Genomic DNA, 14,616 nt, shown 5'->3' with positions numbered 1-14,616 from the left:
TCATTATAACCTTCTGGCTTGTATATTGCAGGAGACTTTTCAGCCATTATTAATAATAACAGTTTTTTTTTTTAAATTTCAGTGCTCCTTTGTGAATGGCACTTCCAAAGATATGTTCAAAGTCAAGTGTACTAGATCAGTTGTCTACTGAAAATGTTACTAGTCGTGGAACTTGCCACTAAAGGTCTGGTGCCAGTGCCCAGCCAGTTACTATGGAGTAGCAGGCTCAGCGGCAGCTCAGCCTCCCATCCTTATACTCACATCCACCCTGACACACATCCTCACCATAGGTCTTGAGAATGGATGGAAACGGTTTCTGTGGCTTCAGGAGATGAGCATTTAAATCATTTTAAAAATCTAGTGTAGATGAAATAGAAAGTCAAGTATTTGGTAGCTTAGAGAAAGTACCTGCAATGCTGTCTTGTCTTTTGAAGACAAATATAATGTCTTATAGGGGTAATTTTTTTTGTAGCGGGGCAGTTGATGGTATTTATCTGTCTTCTGACTTAACTGTTTCCTACTTCATTTCTTCAATTGTATTTGCTTTTAGCATCAGTGAATGAAAACCATGAAATATACATGAAGGATTCTGTGTCTGCTGCAGAGGTTGGTACTGGCCAGTACACCACAACAAAGGGCATCTCTCAGACCAACTTGATCACCACTGTGACTCCAGAGAAGAAGGCCGAGGAGGAGCGCGACGAGGAGGAGGACAGGCGGAGAAAGGCGGAGGAAGCCACGCCTGCCGCAGCAATACGGCACGAGGGAAAGGTACATCTCACAGGCTGCCTGCTAGGGCGTGCTCAAACTTTTGAGAGCTGGTAAATAATACCGAGAATATAAAACAGGAATGTGTTAAGATTTAGACTAATTCCTATTTCAGCATTAGTCAAATTTGTATTGTTAATTTTTAAGTTATTTCCAGTGTCAACATCTTTCCTTTGAAAGATTCCTCTTCTCAACTCTTTGAGCAGTTTTAACAACTGATGTGCTGTGTACATAAGACTTTCAACAGCTGTCCTGCCTGTACTTCTTACAAATACATTTAATGGCCTGTTACACTTTTTTGTTTCGGCTCGAATTTCAGACTTATCACTAAAGCTCTTTTCTTTGTTCCTGGCCCCATTCTCCTACCCAAGGACTGTACATTTTTCTAGATATATAGGATAATGACACTGCCGACCTTATGACTGCAAGTAATTGAGTGCCTAGCCTGTGTATTTATACAGTGCGTCCTCTCTTTGATGATTATAATCTAATCACCCAAGTAGCAAATGAGCATGTTTTGGAGAGTAGTATTAAGGCAGAAATTTGTAAGGGAAGATGGAAAGTGAATTTGGCAGCAATTTCTCCAAGGTGTTTTTTCATTAGATTTCATAACTTCATTTCACCCAAATTCAGTTTATTTTTAAATACCATGTTTATTTCTGGTGACCCAGCACAAAGCCATATAGACAAATCTACTTCTGGTTGCCAGTTTCTGTATGGAGCAAAGCCGCTCCCTAAAAGTCGGAAAACACGGGGAGGTTTATACGTAATAATAATGGGCAAGAGTGGCTCCTGCAGTGTACACAGTGCAGAATGGACGGAAATAGGAGAATAAAAATGCCATGTAACTTGCAGGCTGGCCTAAAACTTGCATAAATCTGATTCAAAAATGTTCTTTTGCACAGATTTATATGCAGGGACTCACCACCTAGAACTATAGAAAAATACTCCTTTTGACAAGAATTTAACAGTGACAGCTGAAAGGGTACACACAATAAATGTTGTTGTCATGATTACATTGGGATACTCCAAATGACCCAGTCTGTCATTTTTTTTATATTAAAACTATTTGCCAAACAGGATAGGAAATGACAGCAAAAAAATATTAGAATCCCTTGTGCTGTTAAAACATGCTTTGTTCTGAATTTTGTGTTTATATACTCTTCCTTTCAGTTAAGTTAAGGCAGGTTTTAAATGGGACATGAAAAGGAGATCATGTACCCGCACGGCACATGCATTCCATCATTTTCACCCACACTAACATATGATTTTCATGGACGTGTGAATATGATTAAATGGCACAGAAAAGTAAATGACTTCCGTTTGCTCCAAAAATAGATCCAGGCAGTCTCACTTTATGTGATTACATAAGGTGTGTCATGATACAATCGCCACTTTGTGCCATTTATACCATGGGAAAATAAGAAAGACAAAGAAAACTACGATGTTTATAGTCTGATCCTCAGAGAAGTCAGCACTTTGACCCAAAGGTGCTTTAGGAGGACTGTGGCCGAGACCCAGTGCTTAAGTAGGTGGATGGCTGTCTTCATTTCCCACAGTGCAAATCTGTCTTTTAAAAACCATGTTAATGAGCAACATGAAAGATTACACCTTAGTTTTATTCTTCTCTGTCTTCAAAAAGTAACATAGAAGGTACTCACTTTTTAAAGAAAGTGAAACGATATTACTAAAAATATTATTAAGCAGCTAGTCCCCTATTCCTTTGAGAGGAGACATGTTTCCCAGCTGTGATCACCCCAGGTGACTGGGTGGCCTTTTGCCACTGCGGGAACAATTGTCAGCATGCAGAAGTCAGCTTATAACATCTACATTATTCTTAGTTGAATGAGATTTGTGCAGGGTCTTGTTGAAAATACAGTGTTTAATGTCACACATGAGTGTTAGGAAAAGACAAACTTGTCTACTAAAGAGGCACTTCTAAATTCTAATGTATCCACGATATAATTTTATTTGTGCCTTTTCTTACCCTTTGTCTCTATAGTTACCACGTCAGAATTAGATAACCACCACAAAGCAGGTTGCGTAATTTCCATGCTATCAGGTCACTAGGCAAAACACAAGTATGTGTGAATACACACACACACACAGTGTCACAGAGAGCAGCAGAAGTCTAATTATCTTCGGGCTCTGTGTGACCGCGACTTGAACTCTCTGGGCTGTAGCAGCTTCGATGCTGCACACAAGTCCTTTTTGGGGTTTGCTTGCTTTCCTTCTTCCCCTTCTTGCTTAGCAGCCCTCTGTGACCTGCAGAGGAAACTGGCTGTGGTCAGCGGGACCACCCAGGCCAGAGGAAATGCAAAGAGCCTCTCATTGCTGCAGAAGCCTGAGCTCACTGGGAGGCTGCTTGGTGGGAATGCCTGCCTTTATTGTTCTCTTAAGAACCCAAACTAGGAGCAATAAACATACCATTTATCTGCTAAGAAAAACCAGAAGGCTGGGAAACTGTATCTTTCTATTATTCATGGGACACAAATAATACAAAGTAAACTCCTGTAAGCCATAGTACCAGAAAACATGTTGTTTTTGCTTGCTAGCTTGTTGAAATTACTCATTGGAGTGTAAGTTCCATTTAAATCACCGATAATGGAGCCAAAATAAGAATTTTCAGAGGAATCTCAATTCTTTGTGGAGAGTCAGACTTCCTAAAATGCTAATTACTGAATTCCCTGATTGCAACTGCTTGTCACGTAGGAGTGGGGCCAGAAACTTCTTTATTTGGACACCCACCTGTTTTGGGTGTAACTGACTAACCACGGAAAGGTAATGCTAGAGATTTCTTTTTACATAATCAAAATTTGGATTCATTTTTACTTTTAATCCAGCTGAACCACAGGAACAGCTGTGTTCACTACAGATCAGGAGTTGTTATTGAAAGTCTTGATTTTAAGTTGTCAGTTATATTTGCTCTCAAAATCCTAAAACTTTCTAGGGTTGTTCATCCTCACAAGATTTTTTTGATCATGTAAAGCATGTAGGCTTTGAAATTGCCCACAAATAACTTCATTCCAATTTTTTTAAAGTCCACCCTTGATTTGACGGTCCAGTGGGAAAATGGTAGCCATCCATGGTCATGTCAGCATGTACCTGAGTACTTTAAAGTTCATGAACAACCTTAGTGCTGAAATTCTTGTTTTACAATTTTATATTGATACCCATAAGAAAATTAACTAATTGCAGTTTTCTTTTTGTCCTTTTGCACCTCTGTTTGCTGCTTTCTGTCTCTCTCTGTCTCTTTCCCATCAGTCACATAGGCTTGGCACTGACTCATGTCCCCTGTCCCCCCCATCAACCCATTGTCCCCCTGCATCTCTCACAGAGCTCCGTAGGAGGTGTAAGGAGAATGACTGCCAACCCCCTGCATCTGAGCCCTCTAAAGACACTGTGCCCATGCATGGAGAGTCCTCCGTGGACGCTGATGGCAAAGGGAAGCCGTACCTTGGGGACCAAGATGTGGCTTTTAGCTACAAACAGCAAACTGGCAAAGGGGCCACCCTGTTCTCCTTCTCCTTGCAGCTCCCTGAGTCATTCCCTTCTCTTCTAGATGACGATGGGTACCTGTCTTTTCCCAACCTGTCTGAAACCAACCTCCTCCCCCAGAGCTTGCAGCATTATCTCCCAATTCGCTCACCCTCCCTTGTGCCCTGTTTCCTCTTCATCTTTTTCTTTCTGCTCTCTGCCTCCTTCTCAGTGCCATATGCCCTCACTCTCTCCTTCCCTCTGGCTATGTGCCTCTGCTACCTGGAGCCCAAGGCGGCCTCCTTGAGTGCCTCACTAGACAATGACCCGAGTGACAGTTCAGAGGAAGAGGTGTGTACCTCGGCATAGAACACACTTCCCTGTCGTGGTCGGGGCCTTGGTCCGGAACAGTGTTAAACGGCTGCTGCGATAGTGGTCCTACTTTCAGAGCCTCATTTATTGTCTGTGCCAATCTGTGAAGAGGTTTTTGTGTGTTGGGGGAAACCACCCAGCCCCAGGGTTAGGCACAACACCATGTGGATGTAGCAGTCCAAGCCCAGCCCAGGATCGTTCTGCTACCCACTGAATGACACCGGTGGTGAGGGGACTCAGCCAGAAGCCAACTCTAAGTAACCTGTTAGCCATATAAAAATCAGTTAAGTTCAAGATTTGGTTCTGTTACTGTTGAATAAATTACACACAAAACAGGTATATAACTTCCGACTAGATTTGTAGAGTGAAAAGGTGTTGTTTTATTCAACATCTTTTTGTTATAACATTGATGAGATGCCATAGGAATTTAACTCTTGTTTACATCAGTTAGCCTATGGTAACGTTGGTTTCATTATATATCATTTCATATAAAGTCACAGATCCTGTTGATGTTACGTGAGGACTTACGGTATCCTGATACCATGATACATAGTGGTGATATGGTCTAGATCGGTGATTTTTAACCTTTCTCATCTCATGGCATACATCGACTAATCCCTAAAATTCTGCAGTAAATAGGTGTAATTTTCATTCATTCACACTAGACAGCCATTGTCGTGTTGGCTATTGTCATTTTTTATTTGACAGTCAAAGGAAAAGAAGTCAGTGCCCCTGACTAAACAGTCAAGTATTGTGTGTTGTAAAAATTCTCATGTCACACCAGTCGAAAATCACTGGTCTAGATAAGTGCTGCTCAGGACAGGTGGGAGACCGCGCCACCAAAGGCATGTGCACCCACCGTCATCTGGGTAGCTGTACAAAACTGTAAATGCCTTTCGTCCCTGGAGGTTCTGAAATGCCCCTACTACTGCCTTCTCTTGTCATCACCGGACTGTCATTGTTACTCACTGAGGTAAGCCAGGTCCCATGGGTGTTTTGGATGAGAAAGGTGTGAGCATTTTAAGTGCCCACAGGACATCAGTCATTGGTAGGGCCAGAAACAACTGCCATTGAAAACACCAGTTTTTAAGCAGTCAGGAAAAGACTCTCTTAAGGTTTCTGTACATTATAAAAATGTGCTGAAATTTCATCAGCACTAGCAATGCCAGTGCATATATTGGGTGAATTCTTCAAAATTCAGCATGAGCCAAAATCCCCCCACACAACTGGACAGTCCGGAAAGGCCAGGGAAGTTAGAGGGGCCTCCGGCCTTCAGCCAGGCAGGCATTCAGTGGGGAAAGGACTTGAGCCTTCCACCCTCCATCTGAGACAGGCCACCTGTCTATTACCTGTCCTTCATCCAAGCCATTGGGTGAGCTGACGTTGTAGCCAACAGTTTTTCCTCTTAATTGCTCTCCTTTCCCACCACTCCATAGTTGTGTGAATAGTCCGGCAGTTTCCCTTTCTACAGGACTCAAATAGAGCACAGGGAAAAAGAGCAGAAGCTGCCAAGAGAGGTACCTGGCTGTCACCTACCCTCCTGCCCACACTTCCTCCAGGCCCCTCCAGCTCTCTGTTCCCACAGAAGAAGGGTTTTGTGGCAGGAAGCAATTCTATCCCTCCCAACATCAAAAAAGTATTTACAGAATCAAAGCAACACTGCAAAAAGAAGAGAAAGTCTTTTCAGTTTTTGCTCAGCTAGAAATCATGTGAGCTACACCTGTGAGTATACAGTATTGCCAGGGTGTGTAAGGATCTATATTTAGTGGTATTATGGTCATTTCTTTTCAGCAAAATGAAAAAATGGGAATGGTTTCACAGGTGTTTGAAATAAAAGTTTAAGCTTTTCAATTCGATACTGCCTAAGAACCCTTTTCAAGATTCTTGGGCCATATATGACTTAGCTCCATGTCATACACACACACACACACATATTTATATATATATGTATAGTTATATATATAACTACTTTCATACATGGAAAATATTTTAAGGGAAAACTAGTTTAAATCTTGGGCTTTCATAGCACTCTTTCTCACAGTGGCAATATTATCAAACAATATAGGACTAGAACATACAACAGTTACAAACACAAGTTTATCTACAAAGACTATAGCTTATTTCCAACTTGGACATACATTTTTCTTTCAGCAGTGGTTAGTCATCAGGCTAACATAAAGCAAACAGATTGCCATTTTGTGCATTCCGAATTCCAAATAACTGAATTTATGTGTATAGCAAACCACACAGATCTTGTGCCTAATCCAGGGTATACATCTTGGTGTAATCAATGCATGAGAATTAATGTTAAACTTGGGCATGTCTGCATTACATCAGCAAAACAAATCACAGCAGTACTCGTGCATGCTAGTGACCAGGGGACTGGAGCTTCCCAGTACAGGCTTCTCCTTGTTGCTGCAAACCTTTCAGACCATGAACCAGCTCTGGCCACTGCAGTCTCTTAGCCCTCCTCTGCAACCTCCCATCAGCTGTGGGGCTCTCCTAACACAAGATTTCCCGTTGGGCCATCTGTTCAATGTTGTCTCTTAACGCCAAGTGTTCAGAGCTGTGCACTCTAGTTCAGGCTGAGCTAGAGAACTCATATGTAGGTCATTGAGTTAAAAAAAATAGCCATTTGTTTACATGTCCTGTTTCACCCTCCAGGCCTCAAGCACTTTGGCAGCTAAACTGGGCGACTGCATAACATACAGTTCAGCCCTTCAACTCTCATTTTGCAGGATCACTAATGGCCACAATTCTTTTAAAATATTTTGTCATCACTGCTTACATTTTTCACTTGTAGTGGTGGCTTAATTAGTTGCAGCCTTTCCCCAGAGTGAAACCCAATGTAGAAAGGCTTAATCGTCTCAGACATAAAGCTGTTGGTCAGTAATCATTTTCTTTTGTAGTTTCCAAGTGGTCAAATAAGAAGGGGCAGTATATTAAATTATCTTTCAAGAAACATAAGATGGATTTAGCTCACCATCCCATAGAATATAATTACATATGAATTTCCAAAGAATTTTTTGATAATGCAAAAAACAAAAAGATAAAATCAAATCTGGAAGGAAAAAATTGATCACTTGATTTTAACATTTTAAGTTGTATAAACATAGATTATGTGGGAGTTCAAAATGTGCTATACATTTTGTGGTTTTATGTAGTAATAGTATAGTATATAAATAATAGTTCTATAAAAGCTATTTTATTCAGCTTTTATAACTTCATTTATTAACTATTTATTGACCAGGTACTCTTGATTTTTGAGTGGCTGACTGACTGGGTGCCAAGTAGGAATTTGAGGGAGTTTAGAATGGCCTAAGCTTTCATTTATCTATAGCTGGGAAAAGTAGTTGTAATAAACATGTAGCATTATATTAACCTCAATATATTATAACTATTATAAGTATTTTTGGTTCTTTGTATTTAGATATCATACAAAGCACTTACTACCCTTAACATGACATGGTTGTGGTTATTTTCCTCATTTACTAGAATGAGTTTGGGATTAAAATATGAACATGCCCAGTTTGTCACAGATTGAATCTAGCAAGAATTTGAGCCCATGTCAGTCTGACATTGGACCCCTCACATTTCACCACAACTGTAGTCTAAAGCCATGGTGCTTGGAAAGTTTCCAGTAAAGATGTTTAAGCCACAGGGAAATAGTCTATGTAGGAGGAAAAATACTTTCGAGAACTTTTGAAATCTTTAATACAATTAGTTAGCATACTGAGTACAAGTCATTCTTGTTTGTTCTTGAAAGTTTAAGATTCTGTTTGAGTCATCCTGTGCCCTCGAACAGTGACCTTTCTCTCTCCCTGGTTCAGATTGGCCTTTTCCTAGACTGTCAGTGGGCGAAGCCATGGTCATGCTGTAGCAGCAAGCAACCAAGCAAAGTAATAGCCACCACCACCCCCCACCAGGTGTTACTAAGGTTATCAAGTCATGAAAATGTATCAACACTCTTTACAAGCCTACCAAAAATTATTTTCCACTTAGACATGGTGGCAAGTAGCTAGAACAAAGACCTTGGGCACCATTGCACAAATTCCAACTCCTTTTCTTTTAGGAATATATAAAGTGAAAGTTTGGGGTACTGCCAAGAAATTGTCAACCTAATCAGAGTTATGTGAGCATAAACAACACTGTCCCACTTGTCCCTTCTTGCCATTCCTTGTTATTGGGACTGAGAGATTGTTTTAAGAGGCAGATTCATAACCTTAGAGCCCCCAGTTTTGATTTTTGTTTCCAAAATATTATTCACACATTTTTGCTCAAGGGAATTTTAATGGTTCATTGATATTGTGGAAAGAAAGTCAGTTAATATTATATTAGGGCATTTCGATGTCCCAGCTTCAGTGGCTTACGGCTCTACTCTCCTCCGGAGAAAATAGTTTTTGTTTTAAATCATAAACTTCTGAAACAGATTAAAAACCAGTCCTGAAATTACTATTATAATTCTCTCCTGAAAACCTAGGCTCTGACAAATGCTGTGCTTTGTTTTATTTGTTTCCAAGTAGATGTCTCTTTTATTTATTAAAATTTTTATTTGCTTCATTTGAATGGTTTTCTTTTGGGGAAGAGATGTTTCAATACATACTTTGATATACTTTATATTGGAGGGTGGGGCACAATAAATACATTACATAGTCTTTAAAAATATCTGATTAGCAGTGCTACTTGAAAATTGAGTTACATTTTTTTTCTTCCATAAAACATATGCCTGTGAGTCACTGGCATGTGCTTCTTATAATTAACAAGTAATGCAGACAGCCTGGTGGTCATAAATGGTATAAACTATCAAAATGGTATAAATGAGGGGCTGAAAGTCCAGTGACTGTTATAGTAGCTTTTTATTTTAGTTTACCTTTCAAATGTGTGAAATATTACTAGAATAAAAATATACATAAACATCAAATTTATTTGCATTAAACATTTTTAGGTAATCTATCTTGGGTTTTAGTTAAAACTGGGGGAAAGGATGTCAAATTGGTTTTTCGGAGACATAAAACCAGACAGGTCAGCCTGGCCAACGCAGTTTCTGCAGTTCATGCAGGCTGCGTGCCTCTTGTCTTCCTCTGAGTGGCTCTGCTGGTGAAACCTGGCTCTGGCCTTTCTTTTGCTTTTGCTTGACCCTGCGTTCTTGTGGGAAGGTAGTGACACAGATCACAGAGAAAGAGAATGAACTGTTTGGCCTGCCACATACCCAATTTAACCCCATGGGTTTGCTTTCTATTCCTGCCTTCCTCCTGGAACCCAACCACTTCTGTGATCTACAGACGGACAGCGAGCGCACGGACACTGCAGCCGACGGGGAAACCACCGCCACTGAGGTTGGTCCAATAACTGAGAGCAGTGGCTCTGCATTTGAGAACTTTACACGTTAGCTTTAGAGGGGAGGGAAATTCTAACTTCAACAGTAGGAGTTCAATATATTCTATTGTCTAGACCACTGGTGTTCAAACTCGAGCCTGCATTGGAATCCTCCACTGAGTCCCAGCCTCGAGCCTCTCATTCTGAAGGAGGTCTGGGGTGGGAATGGGGAATTTGCATTTCTAACGAGTTTTCAGACAATATAGATTCTGTCAGTTTTAGTTAGGATCACATTTTGAGAACTATTTCACTAAACTGAGAGTACATACTTTTAATACATTCCCCTATCCAAATGAGAGCCTATTCATGCACCATAACCGTGATGAGTGGGAGAAGCACTGTGATTAATTTAATTAGCATTTTGACTGGATACAGATATATATTTTAATCCTAAATGGTCAAGTAATACTTGTTAAAATAAATACTTCTTTTAACTCATTTTTGTAGACTGGGTGTAGCACATCACTCAAAATAAATGAGTTATCTAAGGAAGAGAAAATTAATGAATAATTTTTAGTACTTTACTGAAAAAGATGGAACAGTGATAGAGATACTATACTATTATGTATCCTTTATTAAACCTTGGATACAATAAATATGTGTACATGTGTGGCTTATGTTGCTTTTCAGATCTTCTCTACCAGTTACTACAATTTCTATGAAACCAATATTTATCTGTAGTAATGGAAGTCAAGATGTTCATTTCCTAAAGTGCTAGCAGAGTTTATTTTTTTTTACTTTGAGATATTTTTTACATCGTTCAGTATTAAATACCTAGTTGGGTATTTAGGAAGAACTAAAAATATTGTAACACCTATGTCGTTTTATTGAAAATATCTTCAGAAAAACATTTCTGAATGTTTTATTAAATGGAGTTTTATTAAGTGTCTTTCTTTGGGAATGCTAGGGTTCAATTCAAAGCTTGAAAATCATAAGTTTTTAAGTTAAAATTAATTCTGTAAAACTATTTTTTCTATTCTCTTAACTTATGTGAATTTATTAAAAGCAAATTTTCTGTGGTGAAAGATAATAGTACATTTTGATTGTATAAGAATTATTAGTTAATATAGCTACATATTAACATATTTAATAAATTTCATTGTAATCCTAGGTACTGTAAATGTAAATAATACTACTTTAAGTTTATGTAGCAGTTTCGTCTGAAGCATGGAAACAAATACATGTAGCATAGGTAGATTGTGAAGCTGGAAAATAAATGAAGAATTGTGAATCCACCACACACTTAAGAATTAGCATGTCACCAGCACTCAGTTAGAGTTACTTGTGCATTGTCTAACATTTTCTAAACACATTTCCTTTTCTTCCAGGAACCAGCACATTAGTAGTGGAGGGCGGGGCATGGTAGCTAGGCTGTCTTGTCCCCTTTGGCAGATCTGAGACTCAGATGAACTGACTTGCTTACAGCCACTTGCTCAGGCTTTGCCCTCTTCTCGCCTGTAATTTTACTCTGGGCCCCTCTGCAGCACAGGGCCAGAAAGCCCAGGCCCCTTGTGCACATGTGGTTTGGCCCAGTTACCTAGTAGTTTTGTATTCAAGATGCCAGTCCAAGGATTAGACATATCTTTGAAATTAGGTGGGGGGAGATAACAAAGTTGCGTTTAGGTAAATTTTTTGTATTTCTGAAAAACTGAAAAATTGTGTTGCCTACATTTTAAAGGTAATATTGATGGTAGTGAACTTCTGTAAAAATTTTCTTCCTCTATATCTTTCTTCTGCCCTCCCAAATTGGTGTTTATGTAAATGCATTCAAGAAATGACAGGTTCCAAGAAATGTTTAAATGGGAGAAGCTCTCTCTTAACATTTTTGAGCCTCAGTTCTCTGGCCTACAAATTGGGGATAATAATACCTAACCTCATAGGATCGTTCTGAGGATTCATACACTTACAAGACAGCTCTCACTATTGGGAAATCATAGCCATTCTTACGAATTTTACTCTTGGTGAGACTCCCACACTTCCTGAACTGTTTCTGATGTTCATTAAGGACAGCCCGCCAAGCCCTTGCTGTCACCTCCCAAGCACATGTGTGCACTCATCACACCTGGAAGTCCCTAGGTTAAAGTGGCAAAGACCCACTGAGCAAGGAATCTTTCACTCCTCTCTTCTTATTAGGCTTTATAGTTTGTGTGAGAGAATGTTATGCTGTGTGTGTAAGGAAGAGATAGCATTCGTAAGCAAGAACACACTGGAGGCCCCTTTTAGCAGGTTTATAGACTGTAGTCCTTCAGTCTGAGTCACATGCATGGTAAGACTTTATCTCCCACTCTTTCCTGATGCTGGCAGTCGGACCAGGAGGAAGATGCAGAGCTCAAAGCACAGGTAGAAAATTAAAAATAAAGCAATAGCAAAACCCAGTGTGTGATAAGCCATTGTTTGTCCACGTTATTCAAGTCTTCCAGCATGCTCTGTAGCCGGTTACCGTGTTGTTGGTTCAGTGTGGAGGATGGCATTTGTTTCCATGACTACCATGTCCCTTACCTTTCCCTTTCTTCTCCACTTTTTTCAGAATAGTCTGATTAAACGAATAAAGGGTGAAAATGTGTATGTCAAACATAGTAATCTTATGTTAGAGGTTGGTATTGGTATATACCAGTGCATGTTTGTGTGTGTTGATTTCGTGGTATACCTATGAGCTCATACCATGCTGCATGAACTGTGTGGTCTCTCTTACCTATGAGCAAGTGGGGATGACCTCTCAGCTTTCTCTGATTTCCTTCCTTTCTCTTTTTCTCTGTGTGTATTTATTTATTTTAATTCTCTCTGGTTACATGTGAATTACCATTTCACAGTTTACCTTTTAAAACTCGATTTTTATGCTTGCGTGAACTAGATTTTTTTTCTTCTCTTTTCCCTGGAAATATATTTTCACAAGAGTGTTTGTGGTAGTGTCATGAGCCATGATCAAAACTTTTGTTTTAACTACTAATGAGATTGACATTACTTTTTTAAAGAGAGTGAGCAAAAAGGAAAATGTTGACTGTTGGATTCTTTATGTTCTGAATATAGGAGCTAGATAAAACTCAAGATGACCTGATGAAACATCAAACCAATATTAGTGAGCTGAAAAGAACCTTTTTAGAAACCTCCACAGACACTGCCATCACAAATGAGTGGGAAAAGAGGCTTTCTACCTCCCCGGTGCGACTAGCTGCCAGGCAGGAGGACGCGCCCATGATCGAACCCCTTGTACCTGAAGAGGTCGGTATTCAGGCTCTTGGTTGCAACTGTCTTCTGTTCATTAGACTTACTTCTTTACAGGGTCTGCACCTGGGGAAAGGCTTTGGCAAGCTTCTGAGAATCTCACCATTTGTCTATGTGTAACCTGAGCTGAAATTCACAAAGAAAAGCTGAAAAGTAAAATGATTAGGTGACTAAGGAGTAAGTCAGTCACATCAGATGGTGCTTAGAGTGAACAAGGAGTCCCCGGCAATTCTAGTGCATGTTGGTTTATTCTAACTGCTAAATCAGATTTCCCAGCTGGGAGAAATTGAGGTACCATTTTAATGAACTGATACTTTTTCTGAATATGCTGTTTCTGCTACACTAAGAAATGCTGTGAAAACTCATGAATGCTTCTCATCCGTTGCAAGATGAGGCATGTGGAGGTTGTCTAATATTTAAGTAAATGGTGACCTGAAGATGGTAGAATTTCAGGACATACTTTACTCAAGGAATATTACTCCACTGGTTTACTGGTATGATCAGTATTTTATTTGATTTTTATTTATAACTCTTTTTTTGTACGTATAACTGGTATTTTAACTAACTTATAACCAGTTTTTACTTGATTTTTAATAAGAAAAACCAGGCCAGAATGTCTTTTTAAGTGATACTCTTCCATATAGGGAAGCTCCCTATTAATTGCAACCAGAGCGTAGGGAGGACTCAGCTGGTGCTAGTGACTTAGGGACCCCCATTGTGTGGGACCCACAAGAGGCAGTGGCGCTAATCTGTCAGCTGTTAGACATCATCTCCCTTTATCTGTCTTTCAAAAGAAGTAGTTTTTAAAACTGCATCTCTCTAGCATCGTATTAACTAACTGCTTATAAAGACTGTTATTGTTAGATATTTGTCCAGGAAGCTGAAACAGGACAAAAGAAAATTAAAACTTGGGCTTTTATGGGAGAAAATTTCTTTAAACAGTAGTCTACTTGCAATGCTTAGGTCCTTGCAATGAAAAGAAGAATGTAATTGCATTCATTTTGGTCATTTTTAGAACTTCCTTTGAGAGCTATTTATCAAAAGTGACCACAATCACTATCTTCATGACAATTCCAATCCCAGCTAAAAAGCGATGAGGTATATCTATTTGAATTACTTTGAAAAAGGCCCTTTTATGCAGAATAAATGAAAAGTACTATTATCAAAATATTCCTTTACCATTAAACACTGATTTCATTCAGAATTACTTGAGTTTCAAGAGACAACAATTTGACATCCCAATTGATTGAAATGTTGTGGTCCCTGCATTAGTAAAAATACCACTTGTTAATTTCTGTGCAATTTGTGAAGTTGGGCTTACCATATGTCTTTTATTACTGTTGGAAATAAGGAAGGTCATTTTGGCTCTGAGGATGGGTGACACTGGATTAAGTTACAAAA

At 39.4% G+C, this 14,616-nt stretch overlaps 1 protein-coding gene across 23 annotated transcripts in view; it reads left to right on the top strand.

Moving 5' to 3' along the window:
• The window catches only part of EPB41L3 (erythrocyte membrane protein band 4.1 like 3), a 202,230-nt gene that overhangs the window by 174,463 nt on the left and 13,151 nt on the right, over positions 1–14,616 (top strand). For 6 of the 23 annotated variants that reach the window (XM_036009280.1, XM_036009284.1, XM_036009288.1 and 3 more), the window contains exons 12-15: positions 551–771; positions 9,900–9,953; positions 12,298–12,333; positions 13,021–13,212. In XM_036009280.1, coding sequence (XP_035865173.1) covers positions 551–771; positions 9,900–9,953; positions 12,298–12,333; positions 13,021–13,212 — 503 coding nt within the window. Of the gene's footprint in view, positions 1–550; positions 772–4,032; positions 4,597–9,899; positions 9,954–12,297; positions 12,334–12,520; positions 12,587–13,020; positions 13,213–14,616 lie in introns of all 23 variants that reach the window. The other 17 variants (XM_036009276.1, XM_036009281.1, XM_028525097.2 and 14 more) reach the window with 6 other exon arrangements.

This window comes from Phyllostomus discolor, chromosome 9, assembly GCF_004126475.2.
Source record: "Phyllostomus discolor isolate MPI-MPIP mPhyDis1 chromosome 9, mPhyDis1.pri.v3, whole genome shotgun sequence".
Lineage (NCBI taxonomy): Eukaryota > Metazoa > Chordata > Mammalia > Chiroptera > Phyllostomidae > Phyllostomus > Phyllostomus discolor.
The sequence above is the reverse complement of the archived record's forward strand: the minus strand, read 5'-3'. Positions and strand labels throughout refer to the sequence as shown.